Source organism: Nerophis lumbriciformis, linkage group LG31 (assembly GCF_033978685.3).
Source record: "Nerophis lumbriciformis linkage group LG31, RoL_Nlum_v2.1, whole genome shotgun sequence".
Lineage (NCBI taxonomy): Eukaryota > Metazoa > Chordata > Actinopteri > Syngnathiformes > Syngnathidae > Nerophis > Nerophis lumbriciformis.
Genome location: NC_084578.2, coordinates 24,945,145 through 24,967,784, shown reverse-complemented (window position 1 = coordinate 24,967,784; position 22,640 = coordinate 24,945,145). Strand labels below are relative to the sequence as shown.

The 22,640-nt window shown below is 43.6% G+C and overlaps 1 protein-coding gene across 2 annotated transcripts in view; it reads left to right on the top strand.

Moving 5' to 3' along the window:
• Window positions 1–22,321, top strand: part of LOC133574259 (inactive dipeptidyl peptidase 10-like) — a 389,479-nt gene extending 367,158 nt beyond the window's left edge. For both annotated transcript variants that reach the window (XM_061926362.1, XM_061926361.1), the window contains exons 21-26: window positions 912–966; window positions 4,710–4,809; window positions 14,535–14,593; window positions 15,534–15,606; window positions 15,858–15,931; window positions 18,966–22,321. In XM_061926362.1, coding sequence (XP_061782346.1) covers window positions 912–966; window positions 4,710–4,809; window positions 14,535–14,593; window positions 15,534–15,606; window positions 15,858–15,931; window positions 18,966–19,103 — 499 coding nt within the window. In that variant the 3' untranslated portion in view covers window positions 19,104–22,321. The remainder of the gene's footprint in view (window positions 1–911; window positions 967–4,709; window positions 4,810–14,534; window positions 14,594–15,533; window positions 15,607–15,857; window positions 15,932–18,965) is intronic.
• Window positions 22,322–22,640: the final 319 nt, after the last annotated feature.

Sequence of the window (22,640 nt, the reverse complement as noted above, 5' to 3'; positions counted from 1 at the left end):
GTTTTGATATGTCATCTTAGTGACATCATGCACAAAAGTGCACTAATAGCTTGTTTTAAAATGTCTCTGACAATCTTGCACTTTCTGTTTTGAAATGACATGAATGTTTGTGCCACTGCTTAATAACTGTTTAAAAAATACAGTTTTGGTAAATTTACTTAGTTGTGATTTCCCTCTCTGCATGGAAGTTTAAAATGAGCATATATTGTTAATGCAGTATGAACAAGAATGTTTTAATGTAGACACATAGAATCATCATACTGCTGTGATTATATGCATTAAGTGTTCATTCAAGGCTAAGACAAAATACCGAGATTAATATTGTGTATCGTGACATGGCCTAAAATATCGAGATATTAATAAAAGGCCATATCACCCAGCCCTTGGTCTATGATACTCTAGGTGTCCTACACATAGATAAAGAGAGAGAGGGGGGGGGGTTAATCAAGCCTGGAGGTCTTTCAAAGACGTGTTTCTCAGTTTTTAACATGGTGGCAGTGTTTACGTCCCTCTATCTCAGCAACCAAATGGCCGTAATGCTTGTTGATAGGGAGCTTTTCCTACCATTACCTTACCTGCAAGCGGATCCATTTCCTTTTGTTCCCCACTAAAAGTGCATCCAAAAGTAAAAATACTATGAAACCATGTCAAATATTATTGATCATAATTCCAGTTTTACTGGTTTACACCGTTTAAAAACAGGTGTGCAGTTTGAAGTCTGTACTTTAATAACGAGTTGAAACAGAGTGACTGTGCATCTTAAACGAGTCTCATACTGCTGTCAATGATGAGTTTATTTTTAAAGATTCATACAAATGTGGTAGCAATTACTGTCCCACGAAACTGGAAATATCACAAATGTGCTTGCTATTTCATTAAAACTGCAACTCATCTACTTTGTGTTGTTACAGATACATGATGAATTTTCCATACATTGATAAAACACGCATAGCAGTTTTTGGAAAGGTGAGCTGTTATTTTTCTTAATTTTGTTTGTATGTATTTACATTTATTTTCCCTATATGCTAATTTGTATAATAGTACAGATAAAACTAAAGACACATCTTATGTTTCACAAGAAAAGAGGAGAAATATATCCTTAGAGACAAATTTAAGTTAAAACATTTAGATGTACGTACAACACTTAAAACCTTTACTATGTCAGTATGAGGAATTGAATTATGGATTTGATTAAACAAAGAAGTCAAACAATGTATTGATATGATCAAGTTTAAGAACCTGTTCAAACTCATAGTGTGTACAAAGTACAAGGAATAATAATCCTGATAAACATTCTGAATGTTTAATCTATCATCCATCACATGATTAGCAAATATGTGAATTGCAATTTATGTATCATCTATTCATATGTACTTTATAATATTTGTATTTAGTCATTATGTGGTTCGTGTCACAAATTGAGCACAGGGAGTGAACACATGTGTTAGTGATTGCTGAGAAAAGGTAAAGGTGTAGGACTAAATAATCTTAGCTGCTTCCTACTCTTTTTCAGACATGTTGAGATGTGAAATTGTAAATATGTGCAATAAATTAATGCCATAACCTTAACATCCTGCCAGTATTTGCTATTTGATGTAGTAGTTCTACTAAGATGGTATTAGTCAGTCCCTCCAGGAATTTCTGATGTGGCATTGGCGCCAATTCACTCAAATTCAACCAATACCCGCAAACGGGGTTCAGCAGCCTTATGGCCTGAGCATACAGACTGTTAGACAGTCTTCTTGTGCGGGCCTATATGGGTTTGTACCTTCTGCCTGAGGGCAGCAGGTGGAACAGATGATGGGCAGGGTAGTGACGGTCACGCAGGATGTTCTGCACTCTCCTCGACAGCGAGTGGTGAAAATGGAACTGATCTCTGGAAGAGTAGTCCCAATGATTTTCCCTGCCGCTTTCATCACTCGTTGGAGTGACTGTAGGTCCGCTTTAGTGGAGCCCGATAACCACACAAATAAATCCATAAGTTAAGACACTGCAGATGACGTAGTTGAAAAAGTTCACCATTAGAGGTCTGGGAATGTAGGTGCTCCTCAGCTTTTTCAGGTAATATAGGCGTTGTTGGGCCTTCCCTGCTGCGGAGACAATGCGAGTGCCCCAGGACAGGTCCTCCACCACAGTCACCCCGAAGAATTTAAAACTGCTGACCCTCTCCACCACGTCTGAGCTAATGGATAGGGGTCTGTGGTTCTTGAGTCCCTTCCTGCGAAAATCCACAATAATTTCCTTAGGCATTTTGATGTTTAAGACTGGGTTATTGTTGTCATGACGCCAGATGTTGCACCTCATTCCTATTTCCGTCTCATTATCATTGCTGATGAGTCCGAGGACAGTAGTGTTGTCGGTGAACTTCATAATGAGGTTGGAGGAAGAAGAGGCAGAGCAGTCATGGATGAAGAGAGTGTAGAGCAGGGGGCTCGGCACACACTCCTGAGGCACCCCAGTGTTGATGACAACGGTGGAGGAAGTGTTATTATCCACTCTAACACTCTGTGTGTAACTTGTTAAAAAGTTTCGGATCCAGTTGCACAGGGTGATGTTAAGTCCCAGTTGCCAGAGTTTAGGGCGCAGTCTGTATGGCCGGATTGTGTTAAAAGCTGAACATTAGTCCACAAAGAGGAGCCGCGCATACATGATTTTATGCTCCAATAGCGTGTGGAGAACGATGGTGATACTGTCTTATGTTGACCAAACTTCAATGTGTTGGATAACCAGTCTCTCCAGGCGTTTGGCAGGCTGACCCGTGATGTGCTCCGTTGTTAAGTTGTAAAATTTCAGTACGACTATATTGCAGTGCAAGGGTGCCAAAACTATGTGAAATTATAAACAAAACCACCAAAAAAGTGCAAAAACTATGGCAGTTGAATGAGCTCTGGGCTGCTACGTCTGTGCGCGCCGCCATCTTCCTAGGTGCATCGGTATTGTGCAACAGCTAGGATTTGAGGCTCTCTCTCTGGGGAACAAGAGGAAGAACCGCACGGAGCTCGCTCAACTTACGATAGTCAAAGTCTCGTATTTTAACACAAATTGATGTTACTCATGTCACACCAAGCGTTGCATGTCTGGTGTTAAATGTTTTAAATGAATAAATACAGCTATACTTACATTTTAAAGCTGTTTTTTTCTCTCCGCGTAGAACTGTAAAAAGTATTGTTCCATACGCAGTTTTGCCAAATATCACGGCAATATCGAGACAAACATGGATCATTTAAAAATGCCTATTTAATTTCTGTACCACTTATGCTACCTCCTCAAAGTATGGCTAGATTAAGACAAATATAACACAGAACTTAAACTTGATTTAGAGCCTTTTGTTCCTCCTGTCTTCATCTACGATGTTTAACCTGCAAGCCCAAGTCTAGTAAAACTGCTTCTGGGTAAACTTGTTGTATTCCCAGCTCACAGGCTCGCGCCATCCATGTCAAATCATTGCCAGAAATTTGAAACTGTAAAAAAGAAAAGCGAAATTGTAAAAAAGAGAAGCCAATGTGAAAAAGGAAAACTTGAAAATAAAAACTTGTGAAACACACAATATCAAAAGTGTACAAAAATATGTATATTGGTATCGAAAAGATGTTATTATACAAACAAATATCCACCAAAATGATTGTCTTGTTTTCAATGTTTGTATTAATTTGTTGCCAAATCATTGTTTCGGTGGCAATACAGATTTTTTTTTACATAGGGTTTTTTTCGATATCGATATCAATCTTACTGGCAGTGTTTCGGCTCCATGTAAATCAACTTTTTGTTGCTCAAATGACACAATTGTCGTTCTCCCCAAAAACTTACTGTTCCTGGCTACAGGCTTCTGGGTAATGTGGTATATAAACATAATTCTATACTTCCTAGATTACATGTATTTATATATTTATTCATCCAGGGTAAGGCAATTAAGAACAGATTTTCATTTGCAATAGTGACCTCGCAAAAAGGCAGCATTTACATGACAGAAATGTTGAATATGATGATATTCTCTTTAAAAAATGTTAAAATATTTTAAAATAGTAATCTCTCATCGTCTCTCATTTACCAACAAGATACTTCTCAATAGTTCTAAAGGCTCTTATCGTGCAGGGGTAAATGTGTTGGAACATAAATGAATGTTTAGGATGGAAAAACACTTTTCGAGCATAAAACATACACAGAGAATGTCTGCAACTTCTGGACGACAGAGCAGACAGCGGACATTAAGGAAGCCTTTGGTGGTTTATTTCAGTGATTATAATTAATTATTACTATTAATAACTATAATTAATTAAACCAGTCCAGAAATTTGGCAATGAGCTCTGAGTAGGTGCTTTTACTGCCATTTAGTGTCTACGTTTAAGTTTGTGTGGTATAAAACAAACAAGTTCAACATCAATACAGTATTTGTTTTCCAATTGTTGTTGAAATCATGTCCTTGTTTAGGTTAAGGTTACAATGAACACTTACGGCATTGATAACAGATTCATAAAAGTTTATTTAATATCATTGGGGAAAAAGCCTCAAAACACTGCAACTTTTAAGTTAAAGTACCAATGATTGTCACACACACGCACACAAGGTGTGGCAAAATTATTCTTGCTGCAACTTCAAGAAAAAAAACTATCGCAAATTCAGAATTTCTATGCCGCAACAATTGGAAAAAATCCTGCAAAATACTGGAGGGACTGAATATTAAATATATCGTTGTGTGTTTCTGCCTACAGGGTTATGGAGCCTACATTGTATTAATGATGCTCAAGTCGACAGATAGTCTATTCAAATGCGCATGTGCAATGTCACCCGTCACAGACTGGAAACTGTATGGTGAGTATAAAATCTTTCCAAAAACATTATTCAGTGTCTGAAATCACAGAAATGTGAACTTTTAGCTTTTAGACCGCAACACAATCTTAGGAAATGTTTAACAACACACTGTATTTTAAATATATACAAACTACTAAACTACAAAAGTCTACAGAAAGTTACAAAATTCATAGAAATAAATGCAAATAAAAGCAACAGACAAAGCTGTGGAGAGAATATAGAAAATTTATAAAAAGTCAGAGGGCCTGATCTACAAAGACACAGATATCATGCCCTAAACAGCTTTTCTTTGATTTAAAATTTGAGGGACTTATGCAGATTCCAAATACACAAAAACAGGTACTAATAGGTAAGAAAAAATGGTTTTGCTAAAATGATTTTGCTGAACAGACAGTCCAAATATGTTGACACACACATACGGAGGATTATCATTATTCATTTTCATCTGCCTTTGCTGCGTGATCACCTTTTTTTTTTTTATATGTGCAACTGTGCCAGTTTGCACATACTTTTCAGATGTGCTAAATAAAGACGAAAAACAGTGCCATCAAGAACTGTGATACACCTTGATAAATCTTTTTGCATGTGCAAAATAATGTTATGTGCATCTTGTCTTCCCAGTATTGGAGGTGTTTTAATTAGCAGCATATAATCTGCATATTCATGATAGCAGACACTCGAAATGGATTGCGGTCCTTATTCTGCTCACGTAACAGACGCAATCCTGTGCACAAGTTTAGTAGATCAGCTTTGCGTGTGATATCTTTGGTTGATTGAGACTTTTATTAGTAGATTGCACAGTACAGTACATATTCTGTACAATTGACCACTAAATGGTAAGACCCGAATACGTTTTTCAACTTGTTTAAGTCGGGGTCAACGTTAATCAATTCATGGTAAGTTTGCACATGTTTTAGTAGATCAGGCTCAATGTGTCCATAAGAGAATATACTAAGGCCCGGAAAACAATACTTACCAGGAACAAAGCAACAAGGCAGTCCAGGAAGACAGGTAAAAAGTAATAACCAAAACCTACTCATAAAACAGGTAGAAAACAAGTGGACTTGAAAAAACGCTATGCGCAAGAATGAAGGATTGTGTAATTCCTAGCATGAGGAATAATCAGCCATCTTCCTGGTGCGGATGAAGGGTTTATGAACGATGTCAATTGTCCATATCAGACTGATGAATATAGAGCCAATATGGCGAGTTTACCCAAGCTGTGATGTAAGTGGGTGAAGCTGAGCAAATGTTCCTCTTCTCCTCTGTGCCTTGTTGTAAACTTCACCTCAGTTCACTGTAGGCAAGCATGGCGTCAATCGTGTGGTGCTTCTTCACTGTTTCAGAAGAAGACATTTTGGGCCTAATCTACTAAGATCCCAATACCACGTACTAAACAGCAGGTGAAAACTATAACTACTGTATGTATTGTTAGTAGGCGTGTTGTATGTGATCTTGTGACGTGATAGCGAGAGAAGAAGACGACAGGGAGACGATGACGTCGTTTAACTGTCAGCGTGTTTTATTGACAGCTTGGTGTGTGAATGAGATATGTAATTAAACCAAAGAGATGAAGTGTGACTAAATGTGGAACTTATCTGAGTATGGTTGCCAGAGGGTGTTGAGAGTGCGTGTTGATCCAGGCGGAAGTCCAAATAAGGGCAAGGCAGGTTCGAGTGTTGGAGGACAGGCGGGTGGTCGAGGACAGGAGCGCGGCGTCGTAGTAAGTGGGCAGGCGTGAGGTCGAAATCCAGGAAGGCAAGGGGGAATCCACAGGGAGGTCCAATGCGACAAGACACACAGCTTGACGACGAGGAAGGATGACGGGGAGCTGGAGAACGACACAACACAAGAGACGATGAGAACGACGGGGAGGAAGCACAGGGAGAGAAAATGCACAAGTGGATGAGCGAGATACGTGTGGGCTTACTGTACTGGATACGAGAAGCTACGTTCTGGCGTCGGATCTCAGGTTGTGTTGGCTCTTGAAGGCAGATCGCTCATCACGGGCAGGTGTGTAGATTACAGATTGGCAGGAGGCGCGAGGAGGCGCGCCAGCAGCGGAGGGAATGCGTCAGCACAGCAGGAAGAGAAACAGCAGTAGTTTGATCCATAACAGGACCCCCCCCCCCCTTATGCGAGACTCCCGACGAGCTTCGGGGTGCCTCAGGGTGAGCTCTGTAAAAGTCTTCGATAAGGGAGGGGTCGGCGATGTAAGAAGCCGGTACCCAGGACCTATCCTCAGGACCATAACCCTCCCAGTCCACAAGGTAGACCCATCCCCTCCCCTGTCGCCGGACCCTGAGAATCTCCTTGACTGTCCAGACTTGGTCCCCATCCTCGAGGACCCTAGGAGGGGGAGGAGCAGGGGTGGGGGAGGACAGGGAACTGCTAACTACTGGTTTGATTTGGGATACATGAAAGACAGGGTGAGATCTCATGGAATGTGGAAGATCCAAATGTACTGCAGCAGGGTTGATCTTGGATTTTACCGTATACGGTCCAACAAAACGTGGTGCAAGTTTCTGGGAGGAGATCGGGAGATGGAGGTCCTTGGCCCGAAGCAGCACCTGCTGTCCGGGCTGGTAGTCGGGAGCCGGAATGCGCCGCCGGTTGGCATTGCGACACATCCTTTCAGATGCCTTTAGTAGGGCAGCGCGGGCGGACCTCCACACTCTGCGACATCGTCTCAGGTGGGCCCGGGTGGAAGGAACTGCCACCTCGATCTCCTCAGTGGCCTAGTGGTTAGAGTGTCCGCCCTGAGATCGGTTGGTTGTGGGTTCAAACCCCGGCCGAGTCATACCAAAGACTATAAAAAAAATGGGACCCATTACCTCCGTGCTTGGCACTCAGCATCAAGGGTTGGAATTGGGGGTTAAATCACCAAAAATGATTCCCGGGCGCGGCCACCGCTGCTGCCCACTGCTCCCCTCACCTCCCAGGGGGTGATCAAGGGTGATGGGTCAAATGCAGAGAATAATTTCGCCACACCTAGTGTGTGTGTGACAATCATTGGTACTTTAACTTTAACTTTAACTTTAACAAGGGAGGTTGAAACCCCAGCCAGCACTCAAACGGGGACATACCAGTAGCTGCGCAGGTCATGGAGTTAAAAGAGTATTCCACCCATGGAATAAATTTGCTCCAGGAGTTGGGCTGTTGCGCAGCCATACAGCGCAGCATGGTCTCCACCCCCTGGTTAGCCCTCTCTGCTTGACCATTGCTTTGGGGGTGGTAGCCGGAAGTCAGACTAACCATGGCTCCAACCCCCTTACAGAAGGCCTGCCAGACCCGAGAAATGAATTGGGGGCCACGATCAGAGACAATGTCGGAGGGGATCCCGTGGATCCTGATAACATGCTGGACCAGCAGGTCTGTCGTCTCAGCAGAGGATGGGAGTTTGGGCAATGGAATAAAATGTGCCGCCTTGGAAAACCTGTCGATGATGGTGAGGATTGTGGTGTTACCTCTAGAGGGGGGAAGCCCTGTGATGAAATCAACAGCAATGTGGGACCAAGGTCGACTGGGGATGGGAAGGGGGTGTAAGAGACCTTGGCCCTTAAAAGTTCAGGAACGAACAGTCTATCAGGCGGTCCGTTTCCGGGACCAGGGTCGGAACGTAGGGCCGTCTTGACCAAGCCCTCGATTTCCCAAGTTACCATCCCGATGATGCGGTTAGGGGGAAGGATGGTCTCAGGAGTGGATTTAATGGTGGGTTCCTCTGAGAAGATCCGAGAAAGAGCGTCCGCCTTGCCGTTACGTGAACCAGGTCTGTAGGTGAGGGTGTAGTTAAATCGACAAAAAAATTGTGCCCAGCGAGCTTGCCTGTCATTCAGTCTTTTAGCGGATCGGATGTGTATGAGGTTGCGATGGTCGGTCAGGACCAGGAACGGATGTTTGGCCCCCTCCAACCAGTGTCTCCATTCAACCAGTGCATCGTGGACTGCCAACAGTTCTCGGTTCCCTGCATCGTAGTTCCTCTCGGCTGGAGAGAGGCGTCTAGAAAAAAATGCACACGGGTGCAACACATTATTCCCACTGGAACGTTGGGACAAAACTGCCCCAATCCCAGAGTCAGAAGCGTCCACTTCAACTGTGAACGGCACGTCCGGGTCAGGGTGTACGAGAACGGGGGCAGAACTGAAGCTCCTCTTGAGTCTCTGGAATGCCATGTCTGCCTCCTTGTTCCAAACAAAAGCAGTAAGTGTAGATGTAAGTGCGTGGAGAGGTGCAGCTACCTTACTGAAGTTGAGTATGAATCGACGGTAAAATCCAGCAAAGCCTAGGAATCTCCTCAGTTCAGTACGAGAGGTTGGTTGAGGCCACTCCACCACTGCCTTGACCTTCTTGGGGTTGGCTCGGATGTTACCCCTTTCGATGATGTGGCCCAGGAAGTTTACGGAAGAAGAATGGAACTCACATTTCTCTGCCTTGATGAACAAGCGGTTCTCCAGGAGGCGCTGTAGAACCAGACGGACGTGCTGCTGATGTTCCTGCCTGTTGTGAGAGAAGATCAGAATATCGTCCAGGTAAACAACAACAAATTTCTCGAGCATGTCTCTTAAAACATCATTGACCAGAGCTTGGAAGACGGCTGGGGCGTTGGTCAGGCCGAAGGGCATGACCCGATACTCGAAATGGCCTAGGTGTGTGTTAAAGGCTGTCTTCCACTCGTCCCCCTTCCTAATGCGGACGAGATGGTCAAGTTTGGTGAAGACTGTTGCAGGGGCCAGAGGTTCGAAGGAGGAGCTCATGAGTGGAAGAGGATACCTGTTCTTGACTGTGATGGCGTTGAGTCTTCGGTAATCGATGCAAGGGCGTAGGGAGCCATCCTTCTTGCCGACAAAGAAAAATCCAGCGGCTACTGGTGACTTGGAGGGAATGATGATTCCTGAAGCGAGTGAGTCCGTGATATAGTCAGACATGGCCTTCTTTTCTGGAATGGACAGGTTGTACAGGCGGCTAGAAGGGAGTACTGCGTCGGGTACGAGATCGATGGCACAGTCGTACGGTCTGTGCGGGGGTAGGGATAGTGCCCGGGCCTTACTGAATACGGCTGCAAGGTCATGGTAGACAGCAGGAACCCCGGACAGGTCGGACGGGGATGAATCGGGCTTGGGGTTCTCCGAGACGGGGGCTGCTGCCTTGAGGCAGTTAGCATGGCATGCCGTGCTCCAGGCCAAGATTCTCCCTGAGACCCAGGAAATATGGGGGTCGTGCTGGCGAAGCCATGAGCGGCCGAGGACAAGAGGAGCTACGGGGGCGTTGAGGATCAAAAAACTGATTTGTTCTGTGTGGTTACCTGACAGGGTTAGTGTGACCAGTGCTGTACGGTGGGTGATGGGTCCCAAGGGGTGTCCATCCAAGGCCTGAGCTGGTAAGGACTTCTCCAGGGGAAGAAGTTCAATCCCGGCTTGACAGGCAAAATCATGGTCCAGGAAGCTCTCATCTGCACCAGAGTCCAAATATGCTCCCACCCTCAGACTCTTTGACTCCCAAGATAAAGTAGCAGGGAAGAGACTGCCAGGGTCACTGCGACCCTGGGGGAAGGTGGTATGGCTCACTAGTACTCCCCTTACTAGTGAGCCTGATCTTTTGGTCGTGTGGGGCAGGTCTGGATCATGTGACCCGCACAACCACAGTAGAGGCAGAGGCGCAGCCGGAACCTCCTCTCCCGTTCCTCCGTGGCAAGTCGAGTTCTGCCCAACTGCATGGGTTCCACCCCAATTGAAGGTGCGGGAAGAAACCCAGACTGGTCCACCAAGGGGGCGCCTTCAGCCAGATATCTGGGAGCAGTAGGGGAATAGGACGTGGTCCGATTCTCCCACGCTGGTCGTCTGGTCCTCTCGCGGGCTGCGAGTCTTCGTTCCGCTGCCCTTTCCTTTAGTCTCTGGTCCATGAGCAGGGCCAACTGGATGAGGTCATGGTAGGTGGCCGGGCGGTCTCGCAACAATCCGTCCTTGATTTCGTCGGAGAGGCCCCGACGGTAAGCGCTCAACAAGGCCTTATTATCCCACCCACTGTCAGCGGCCAGGGTGCGGAACTCGAGGGTGTAGTCTGCAACAGACCGAGAACCTTGCTGGAGGGAGTGAAGACGTGAGGCGGCGTCTCCTCCATCCGTGGGGTGATCAAAAACTGCCTGGAACTCAGAGCGAAACGCGGCAAAGTTAGTGCTGAGGCCAATGTTGTGGTCAACTGCTGCCGTGGCCCACTGGAGGGCCCTTCCTGATAATAAAGAAAAAATAAAGGCTATTTTGGCTCCGTCAGAAGTGTAACGAGAGGGCTGGTGACGAAAAACCATGTCACATTGGACCAAGAAGCCACGGCAAAGTTCAAAATTCCCTTCGAAGGCCCTGGGACTAGCGGTCTTCGGCTCGCAGGAAGTAGGGGGCAGTATGGGGGCTGCAGCGGCAGAGGCGGCTTGCTCGGGCGCCGATGGAGCGGAAGAGCCTGGGGAAATCAATTCAAGTCGAGCTAAAATGTCAGCAAAAGCAGCATCTAACTTGTTTTCTAGTACACAAAAACGCTCTTGGTGCTGCTGGAGTGCCGAGTGCACGCCTGTGATGTTGGATACAGGGGAGGTTCTGGAAGTGAGCGGGGTACGCGTCATGTCTTTGCCGTCTGGTTCTGACATGGCCAGAACGTACTGTGACGTGATAGCGAGAGAAGAAGACGACAGGGAGACGATGACGTCGTTTATCTGTCAGCGTGTTTTATTGACAGCTTGGTGTGTGAATGAGATATGTAATTAAACCAAAGAGATGAAGTGTGACTAAATGTGGAACTTATCTGAGTATGGTTGCCAGAGGGTGTTGAGAGTGCGTGTTGATCCAGGCGGAAGTCCAAATAAGGGCAAGGCAGGCTCGAGTGTTGGAGGACAGGCGGGTGGTCGAGGACAGGAGCGCGGCGTCGTAGTAAGTGGGCAGGCGTGAGGTCGAAATCCAGGAAGGCAAGGGGGAATCCACAGGGAGGTCCAATGCGACAAGACACACAGCTTGACGACGAGGAAGGATGACGGGGAGCTGGAGAACGACACAACACAAGAGACGATGAGAACGACGGGGAGGAAGCACAGGGAGAGAAAATGCACAAGTGGATGAGCGAGATACGTGTGGGCTTACTGTACTGGGTACGAGAAGCTACGTTCTGGCGTCGGATCTCAGGTTGTGTTGGCTCTTGAAGGCAGATCGCTCATCACGGGCAGGTGTGTAGATTACAGATTGGCAGCAGGCGCGAGGAGGCGCGCCAGCAGCGGAGGGAATGCGTCTGTGGGCGTGGTCCGTGGTGCGCTTGTCAGGACGCACAGCAGGAAGAGAAACAGCAGTAGTTTGATCCATAACAGGACCCCCCCCCCTTATGCGAGACTCCCGGCGAGCTTCGGGGTGCCTCAGGGTGAGCTCTGTAAAAGTATTCGATAAGGGAGGGGTCGGCGATGTAAGAAGCCGGTACCCAGGACCTATCCTCAGGACCATAACCCTCCCAGTCCACAAGGTAGACCCATCCCCTCCCCTGTCGCCGGACCCTGAGAATCTCCTTGACTGTCCAGACTTGGTCCCCATCCTCGAGGACCCTAGGAGGGGGAGGAGCAGGGGTGGGGGAGGACAGGGAACTGCTAACTACTGGTTTGATTTGGGATACATGAAAGACAGGGTGAGATCTCATGGAATGTGGAAGATCCAAATGTACTGCAGCAGGGTTGATCTTGGATTTTACCGTATACGGTCCAACAAAACGTGGTGCAAGTTTCTGGGAGGAGATCGGGAGATGGAGGTCCTTGGCCCGAAGCAGCACCTGCTGTCCGGGCTGGTAGTCGGGAGCCGGAATGCGCCGCCGGTTGGCATTGCGACACATCCTTTCAGATGCCTTTAGTAGGGCAGCGCGGGCGGACCTCCACACTCTGCGACATCGTCTCAGGTGGGCCCGGGTGGAAGGAACTGCCACCTCGATCTCCTCAGTGGCCTAGTGGTTAGAGTGTCCGCCCTGAGATCGGTTGGTTGTGGGTTCAAACCCCGGCCGAGTCATACCAAAGACTATAAAAAAAATGGGACCCATTACCTCCGTGCTTGGCACTCAGCATCAAGGGTTGGAATTGGGGGTTAAATCACCAAAAATGATTCTGGCGTCGGATCTCAGGTTGTGTTGGCTCTTGAAGGCAGATCGCTCATCACGGGCAGGTGTGTAGATTACAGATTGGCAGCAGGCGCGAGGAGGCGCGCCAGCAGCGGAGGGAATGCGTCTGTGGGTGTGGTCCGTGGTGCGCTTGTCAGGACGCACAGCAGGAAGAGAAACAGCAGTAGTTTGATCCATAACAGATCTACTAAGAATGTGTGTGTAAATAATAACAAGCGCAAAAGTGCTGCAGGATACATTATTTGAATGCGTGTATTACCGGCATTATGTGCCTATGGAAACACATTTCCCTCCACATTCATGTTATTACACTCTCCAACCTGTGGATTTTTGCAATGTTGAACAAGCAGTACACATCTACTATCTGTAACACCTTTTCTGCAATCTAGACAACAGAAACTGTTTCTAGCACGCTGACAGCACGCTCTGCAGACCATCACAAAACTGCAGCACATTTCCGTAATGATTCAAATGCTAGACAATGCCTATTGCAAGACGATTTTTCATATAAGAGACATAATCTAATAATATATTACCTAAATTAAAAAACAAATGCCATTAAAAAAAAACAGCAGTCTATCAATTACATTTGTTTTAATCAACCCTTATGTCATCCAGCAGCTATTAAAATTATAAAATGATACAGCTGAATAGACGTTATGTCTAATATGTTTATTTTTGCCAATACGTTTATGTTGACAAGCATACGTAGGATGGAGCTGCAGCACGATCGCCTCCTTTCTCACAGCTGCTATTCCCATCTGTACTTAATATAGATGCAAAACAGCAGCCGCAAAACAGTTTTACTGTTGATAAATCACACAGTCCCGTCCTTTCCTCTCAGTATTGTGGGCATTCTGATGATTGGTATATATTCTGCATATTCACAAAGACAGACACGCTCACTTTTTTGCTCACTTAAGACACACAATCCTCTGCGCACAAGCTTAGTAGATCAGCTTTGCGTGTGCTATCAAGCTTATTTTATCAGGCCCTTTGTGTGCTATTTGCACCAAATGTTCTTAAAACATTCAGCTAGGAGGGGAAACAACCTTACGTATCGACACATCTAACCTTATCAGCCACCTAAAACCCTAACATCACTACAACAGTGTTTTGAAAGCCTAAGAAGACGCCTACTATTAAGGAAGCTACCAGTCACAAAGAAAGGTGTGCACATTCTACACTTAAATTTACATTTGAAAAACGTGTGAAACAGATGGGTTATCCTATCGATCTTGAGAATCAGGAAGTTATGTGTTTCGCTAACGGTTTGAAAAATATATATATTGTGCATTCCTTATTGCTTAATTTCCGCGGTGTTCCACCCCCCAGTCACCACACAAAGGGTCCTGCAAACACAACAGACAGGAAAGACAAGCCAGAAAACAGGAAGTAACCAGTTGAGAAGTTTGCTGGGATGAAGACCGAAAAGCTACACTTTGAATAAACATCATTACTGCAATACTGCTCATACTGTATTACAGTATTCTCGGCACAGTTGGAGCTTATTTACTCCAACAATACTCAATGTACTTTTTGTTTACAACATTTAACCATTGTAATAAAAAATGTATCGTTTGTCATTTGAATAGCATCCGCCTTCTCTGAGCGGTATCTTGGCATGCCTCCACTGGACGACAGCAGATACCAGGTGGGCATACAATAACATTAATAATAACATGTATAACAATAACATTTAAAATAACTTTTAAGATAATAACTTTTATGATAATAACATTTATAACAATAATATTTACAATAATATTATAATACCCTTTATACAACAAATACCTTTATAATATGTATGTTAAGCTTTGTAATAATTACATGTGTAACAACATTTTTTCTAATAATAACTTTTTTGATAATAATTTTGATACAATAATAACACTAATAATACTATTTATAATGTTAACCTTTGTAATAAATATATTCTTAATAATACAGTTTCTAATAATAACCTTTATGTAATAACTACATTTATATTATTATTTACAATGTTAACTTTTGTAATAATTAAATGTATAACAATAAAATGTATAAAAATTACCTTCGGAATAATAACTTTCACATAATAAAAACCTTTATAATAATAAACCAGGTTTAAAATTTAGTTTTAAAGTTTTAAAAGGTTGGAAATGCTATAAGTAAAACAACAATAATATCAAGTGTAATACCAACCTTTATAAAACTGTTAATGATGCAGCCAAAAAACAACATTTATGATAATATTTATAATAAAAACATTTATAATAATAACCGTTATAATATAATTTATAATGTCACCCAATATTAAAGCTTATAACTACACCTTTGTAATATTATTTATCATAACATTTACATTGTTTACCTTTGTGATACTACATTTATAAAAAATAACATTTAGAAGATTTACCTTTAAATCTTTAACCCCAATTAAGGTACATAGATAACAATATAACAAAATAACATATACTAAGTAATATAATGAGAAAATATAGAGATACATTTTGTATCGATACAAAATGTATATTGCAAATGCAGGATTCGTTTTTGTTTTGTGCATAAAGAACATTTTGCTCGTATGTGACTTTTCATCTTTACCGTTACAGTTCTCCAGTGTGCTGCAAAATGTTCATGCGCTACGAGAGCAGACGTTGATGCTGGTGCACGGCACAGCAGATGGTAAGTGAAAATAAATTGTCCGGAAATGAATATGCTGAATCTGTCGTGCTTCGCTGCTGAGTACAAAGAAGCAAACAATCCTGGGAGGTAATGAGGCAAATTGGTTTAATCAGAGAATAAAATGGAAGTGGCTTATCTAAATTGATGATTTTTAGAAAAAACATTCTCTGTTGAGACGTGCATACAAAATCTGTTGATGTATTTCGGCTCATTTTGACCAGAAAATGAACTGTAACTTTTTGTGTCTGCAGCTAACATCCACTTCCAACACACAGCTGAGCTTGTCAAGAATCTGGTGAAAGTTGGAGCAAACTACTCAATGCAGGCGAGTCTCACAGAAACAACACCCACCTTATTAAAAAACATGAATGCAAATGAAAAAATAGTTGAATTATGTACACAAACCTTCATTTCAACTGGATGCTGGATGACTTATGAGTAGCGCTGCAACGGCATACACCAAAAAGCATTACAGGTTACTTGGTTGCTGAGAAGCGAAAAATGCAATGAAATCAATTTGATCTGGGCTGGGCCCCCAAAACAACACCATTTTAAAATGTAACATGAAAACACACTTATGAACAGTAGTTTTATGAACAAATATAATATTGTACAGTATTTACCTCAGAGGGTAACTGCAGAGATGTTGGTTTCACCTTGGTTGTTGCATGTTTGCCTGCGTACTTACAGCAACAGTTCACCCTCACTGTGACCAAACTAGTCTTTCATGATGCGAGGGGCTCACACGAGAAGTGCCACTGAATGCTGGTCGTTAATTCCTTGGGAGAACAAACTTTCTGTGGTGTCTTCTTCAACCTTTTGGATATTGTCTGCTGGTTGCTGCTTCAGTAGGTGCAGACTGCATGGCTACCTTGCAAGTTAGCTTCACGGTCGATTGTGTTTTGTCTCTTTGGTTCGTTGACTATCTTCCAAATGGATGTTTCGGGGCGGATCTTTGGGGTTTGTTCTACCAGTTGCTGCGCCATAGCCGTGGGGAGGCTTGTAACTGTTCTTTTTTTCTTTCTTCATGGCTGTGGCACGCAACATGCTCTAATTAAACTTGCAACTGCAAAGCCGGGAGACAGCTTGTATGTGGCTGGACAAAGGTTAGTGTCACTCTAGACCTGAAAACAAAAACAGGGAATAAAGGATGCCCAAAGAGGCGTCAACAGAGACTCCACATCAACAACTCTGTTCCAGAGGAGAAAAAAATAGACATGATAAGGCAACCTGGAACCAGATCAGGCCGTAGATTTTATTGAACGCTGCTTCCTGGCAGGCTGAAGCTAAATAGACTGGTAAGTTTTTATGCAAAGAAATGGCTCGGCATTCCGAGGTGCCGCAGCAGTATTGGGTAAGGGGATGTTAGATCTTTCCATTTCCAGTCTGTAAGAAGAGTACACGTGTGTCAAAGTCAGTCTGGTGGTGATGCTACTGGATTTAAGTGAGTCCTTTATAGCCCAGGCTACCTCCATCCTAAAGTGGACCTTATTGGCGAAAGAGCTGTGGGAGATGGAGGCCTTCAGGGTGAGCTTTACCATCAGCTCTGCCTTCAATGTCCTGCTGTCTCCAGGAAACCTAAACCATTGGTATAGTGAAGAGTCCCGTGCCCTCTGTGTGGACTTCACATACGCCTTCAACACCATCATCCCAAAAACCCTGGTGAAAAAGCTTGGCACGTTAAGGCTGAGTGTGTCACTAGGAAACTGGGTCCTGGACGTCCTGTCAAACAGACCGCTGCCTGTCATGATCCACAATACAGCACTGGCTCCCCCTAGGATTGTGTGTGGATCTCCCTCCTCTTCACACTACTGACCTATGACTGAACAGCTAAACACTCAACCTATTGTGAAGTTTGTAGACAACCCAGCAGTAGTCAGACGCATCAGAGACAACGATGAGTCTGAGTACAGAGAGGCGATTGAACATCCGGTGGATTGGTGCAAAAGTAACAACCTTTGCATCAATGTAAAATAACCCCAAGGAAATGGTAGTGGTCTTCAGGAAGGTCAGATACCACCCTTCTCTCTTGCGCATTGGAGGAGCAGCTGTGGAAGTTGTCTCCAGCATCTATCCAGGGACCTCAACTTGATTCACAACACTTCCTGTCTGCTCAAGAAGGCACACCAGCGTCTCTACTACCTCAGGAAGCTGTGGCGTGCTAGACTAGGTAGCTCCATCCTTATGGTTTTTCTACAGATGTGTGTTGGAGAGCAACCTGAGCACAGCATAATGGTGTGGCACAGCAGCTGCAAAGATAAAGAGATGAATGCACTGCTGAGGGTGGTGAAAGCTGCTTGTGAGGAGAAGCCTTCCCAAAACCACAGACATCTTCATCGGCAGACCCAGAAAGAGCGCTCTGCATTACCAAAGATTGCACTACTCTGAACAACTACTATTTCATCCCTTCCCTTCAGGCAGTGGGCTGCTGAACTCCAAAAGTGCTCTGTAGCAATGGATACAACCCCCCTAGCCCCGCTCCCACCTTCTCCCCATCCCTGCACGAGGAACACTTAAAGTAGGCACATGTTCTAACTGGGCTTAACAGTGCTTCTATTTGGTTTGGTTTAATACATTGTTGTACATACTATTGTTCTTTTACAAAAGTAGTTATCATTGGGCTAAATCTGTCAGAGTGTGTTGGTGACGAACCCCAAGTTGCAGAGATGGCAGGTTTGTTGCAGGAAAACATGATTTAATTTAACTCTATAACAAGAAACAAACAATAGGGTACAAACAAAAGGCGCGCACAAGGCGGAGAACAAACTTGGCTATGAACAGAAACTAGCACAAAGGCTAAACTATGAACAAGAAACAAAAACACTTACTGTGACACGAATAAACCAAACTCACGTGGCAAGAAACGAGCAGGATGAACTATGACATGAGCAGAGTGAACAGAGGTAGACAGAGCTACAACGACAAGTATAAATGACATCGACCAGTATAAATGACACTGACCTCGGCAATCATTAGCAACATTGACAATACTCCAGCACTGACTGGAGGGAAAAGCAGGTCTAAATAGTGGCTGGCTGATTGACACCAGGTGTAGCCAGGTGCCAATCAGCCACAGCTGAGGGAAAACAGCACTCAGAGACAAACAGGAAACTGAACCAAAATAAGAGTGCTGACAGGAAATAGAACAGAGGACAAACTTAAACATGACCAAACTGTTAGGGACAAGCCTGACAAAATCTAGGAACTTGGGTACTATATTTCATGCCAACACTCTGTTGTTTGACACACTTGTATATTCTAAGTATTTTGAATTATACATTTTCTATTTGTATAATAATTTATTATTTTGGACTGCAAGCGTTTCGAACCACTATTCTATGTGTGCTTCTTCCTACCAGCTCTACCCAGACGAAGGTCACTTCCTGTCGGATCAGAGTCAGCAGCACCTGTATGCCGCGCTCAACCACTTCTACAGGGACTGCCTGAAGGAGTCGCTCTTGCCACCGACTGATGACGAAGAGGAAGAGGAAGTGTAAGATCAGGCTTTAAGTAGATCTATTTTGGACCAAGACATGGTGGAAAGAACACATGTTGGTTAAAAAAGACAACTTCTGGACATTGGAGATGAAGGTGACACTTTTTACTGAGGCAGGAAATAACCTTTACAGCAAAGCACACTGAATACCGTCGCCATCGTTTGCGGGATGACTGATCATCCACATCATCCAAGTGCATGCTGGGAATCCACCGATAACACTTGTCTCTCTTGTGGAAGACACTTTGCTCACATCTTCTGCACAGTATATGAAATATGTGTACATTCTCATTCATACGTCATCATTCAAATCCTGAATGGACGCAACTCAACTCTAGTTTGTTGAAGACTTTTGACCTTTCATCCAAAACATTTCTTCACTTCTAAATTTGAAGTGAGGATTTCCCCTGTGTGTTCTTGGGGTGGTCGCATTAGGGTTGTTATTGTCGTTGTTGTGTTCCACAGTGGATGGGGAACAACATAACAATTAATCTCTATTCTGCCTGGTGGCAAAACAACTCGTCAGTGGAATGAGACAATCTTTGGGAAAGAGATGTCAGAACTCTGTTAGATGACGATGATAGCTCTTGACATAAACTTCTAGTTTGACTTCTTGATCAAAGATGCTTTTTTTTAAACCAGCAATCATTTTCCAAAACTTGGAAATCTTGGAATGTTTCTTCTTTTTCATATGCAAATCAATTGCTGACTGGCGCCTGAAGTAACTACCCTCTTATGCTGTGCCATTTCTTTGTGTAAGAGGCATATGGTCTCTTGGATGTACAATTTATTGCAGTACTATGCTACACTGTACTGCATTAACAATATTAATATATTTTACCAATGATTCACAAACTTTAGTGGTACGCGGACTCCATCGAGTGGTACACCAAAGAATCGCTTGATTTCCAATATTTATATACAGTGTTACTGTTCAAACTGTGTGTATAATGTTACAGTGTCTAAAAATATGAACTATACTTGTTAAATTAAACCTCTGCTTTGTTTATAATGAATATCTAGGCGTACTACATTACTGTATTTTAATGTTGGTCATTATGATGGTACTTGAGAGCCAAGTGTTTTCTGAAGTGGTACTTGGTGAAAAAAGTTTCAGAGCCACTTCTTTACTGCATAAACAAGATTTATATAACACACTGTATTGCATACGCAACATTCCGACACTACACTGTACTACATACATTGTTATGTAATACATTGTAGCCTACACAACAGCAATAAACTGTAATTCACATCATAAATATTTATATAATACACTGTACTGCATGAACAACATTAATACACTACACTGTACTGTTTACACAACACTGCTACACTACACTGTACAACATAAACAATATTGCTATGTTACACTGTACTACAAACACAATATTACCAAACTACATTCTACTCCTGCATAAACAATATTAACACATTACAACGTACAACATTTAATATTTATATAATACACTATAGTGTATACTAGAGTTGAAACGATACTATGAGACGAAATGGTCACCATATTAAGGCCATGGTTGGTTGGTTGGTTGGTTGGTTAAAATTGATATCAAACATGTATACATTATCACATATTTTACATATTTAAATTTTTTCTTTACATGTCCAAAAAGGAGTAGGAAGAAGCAAAGCGTATTTAATCCTACCCCTTTTTCACTTGATAGCAATTACCAACACATATGTTCACTTACTGTTCTCAATTTGTACACAATTAACATCACTGTGTTCTAAATACATCAGTTCTTCTCATAACTAGTTAAATTAGTGTGGTATTGTCAAAAAAATAAAGACTTGGTAAAATATATCATAATATGTAAAACGAGGTGGCAGCAAAGTTAAAGATGAACACACACATACTGTAACTGAACACATACATAATGATCAAATGTTCTAATCATATTTATTACTGCAAACAAGCATTTTAAGTGTAAATGAGTTAAGTTGTCTTTATTTGAGAATCAAAAAACGGCGTAATATACGATAACACAGTGAAATTAAAATAGAACACCTGACAACATAAACAACGAATACACGTTTTAGACAATAATGTTGCCAAATGCCGTGCCCCTACACAAAATACAGTGATACAGAACATGAAGAAAAATGAAATAAAGGTCTTAATTAAACAACATAAACAATAAACATACTTGTCTGCCGTCACATGGACGCCTACCTCTCAAGGGAAGTAGAAAGGCGTGTCCAACACATATAGGTGGGTTTCACAAATATTAATGCAGTAGGGGGAACACGGTGAGACACACATTGACACAACATCAAACAAACATCAAGTATTTTCTCATATTGTACACATTTTGTGTAATTATAACAATAATAAAACATTATATTATGCAATATATTTATACTATATTACTACACAACACTGTACTGCCTAAACAGGCAAGGTACGGGAGTATCCCCACCTATTAACAGGAGAAGTGAGACACCTCCTTCCCTTCACTAGCCTATAAGACACTCTTGGGCAAGGTGGAGTACCCACTTAGGCTCCAGATAGTATTTGGACTGATCGACTTTTTGATGTGCCAGACAGAAGATTATGTGGTGTGGCCTGGGCAGATGGAGCACTTGAGCAGTGGAAGTGAAGTCGTCTAAGGGGAAGGAAAACCCTGGACACACAAAACCCGCGGGGCGGTCCCCTGTAAGGTGCATCTCGATTGATTGAGTTTTCAGGCAGGACGCTGCAGCCATCCACCGAGCCGGTCGTCGCAGTCTTCTCATGTGCTATCAGGCTCCTCAGCGCGTGGCCGTGATAGTAGGCTGGGGTTCATGCACCCCCTTCCCACGCTAAGCTTCCTTAGCATATGTTTATTGTCTGTTCGTGTGGCTTCCAGCGTGAGCGCAGCACTACCAGTATGATCATTGTGGCCCTTCTGCTGCAAAAGAAGTGTTGTGAGCAACACTGGGATCTGTACTTTGTTTTTGTCTACCTCAAAAAGGCCTTCAATACAGTAAACCTGCTGTGGAACATCCGCCGCAAGTTCGGCTGCCCTCCGACCTTACTGGCCGTCCTGCATCAGTTCCACAACGGTATGTGTGCCCAAGTCACCATGGCAGGTGCTGAGTCAATCAGCTTCACCGAAGACGTCAGTGTGAGGCAGGGCTGCATCCTGGCTCCGGTCATCTTCTAACTGTTCCTGGTTCGAGTTACCCTTGCCTCGCTTCCTGACCTCTAACCCGCAAATGGTGTCAGTGATGGCAGTCTCTTCAACCTCCAGCGTCTTCAGGCCAAGATGAATATCTCCCCGGAGATCATTTTCAATCTACTGTACGCAGGTGATGTAGCCTTCCCCAGCCACAGCCCAAGTGGTCTGCAGCGCAGTCTCAATGTCATCACTGAGACTTATCATCCTGCCGGCCTCGTTGTCAACACCAAGAAGACTGAAGTCCTCCCTAGTGTGCCAATTTTCACCATCAGCGGCATGCAGTTGAAGAACATCAGCAGCTTCACCTACCTGGGAACCAACTTGTTGTTTTCCTGTAACCTGTCTGATGAGATCCAGCG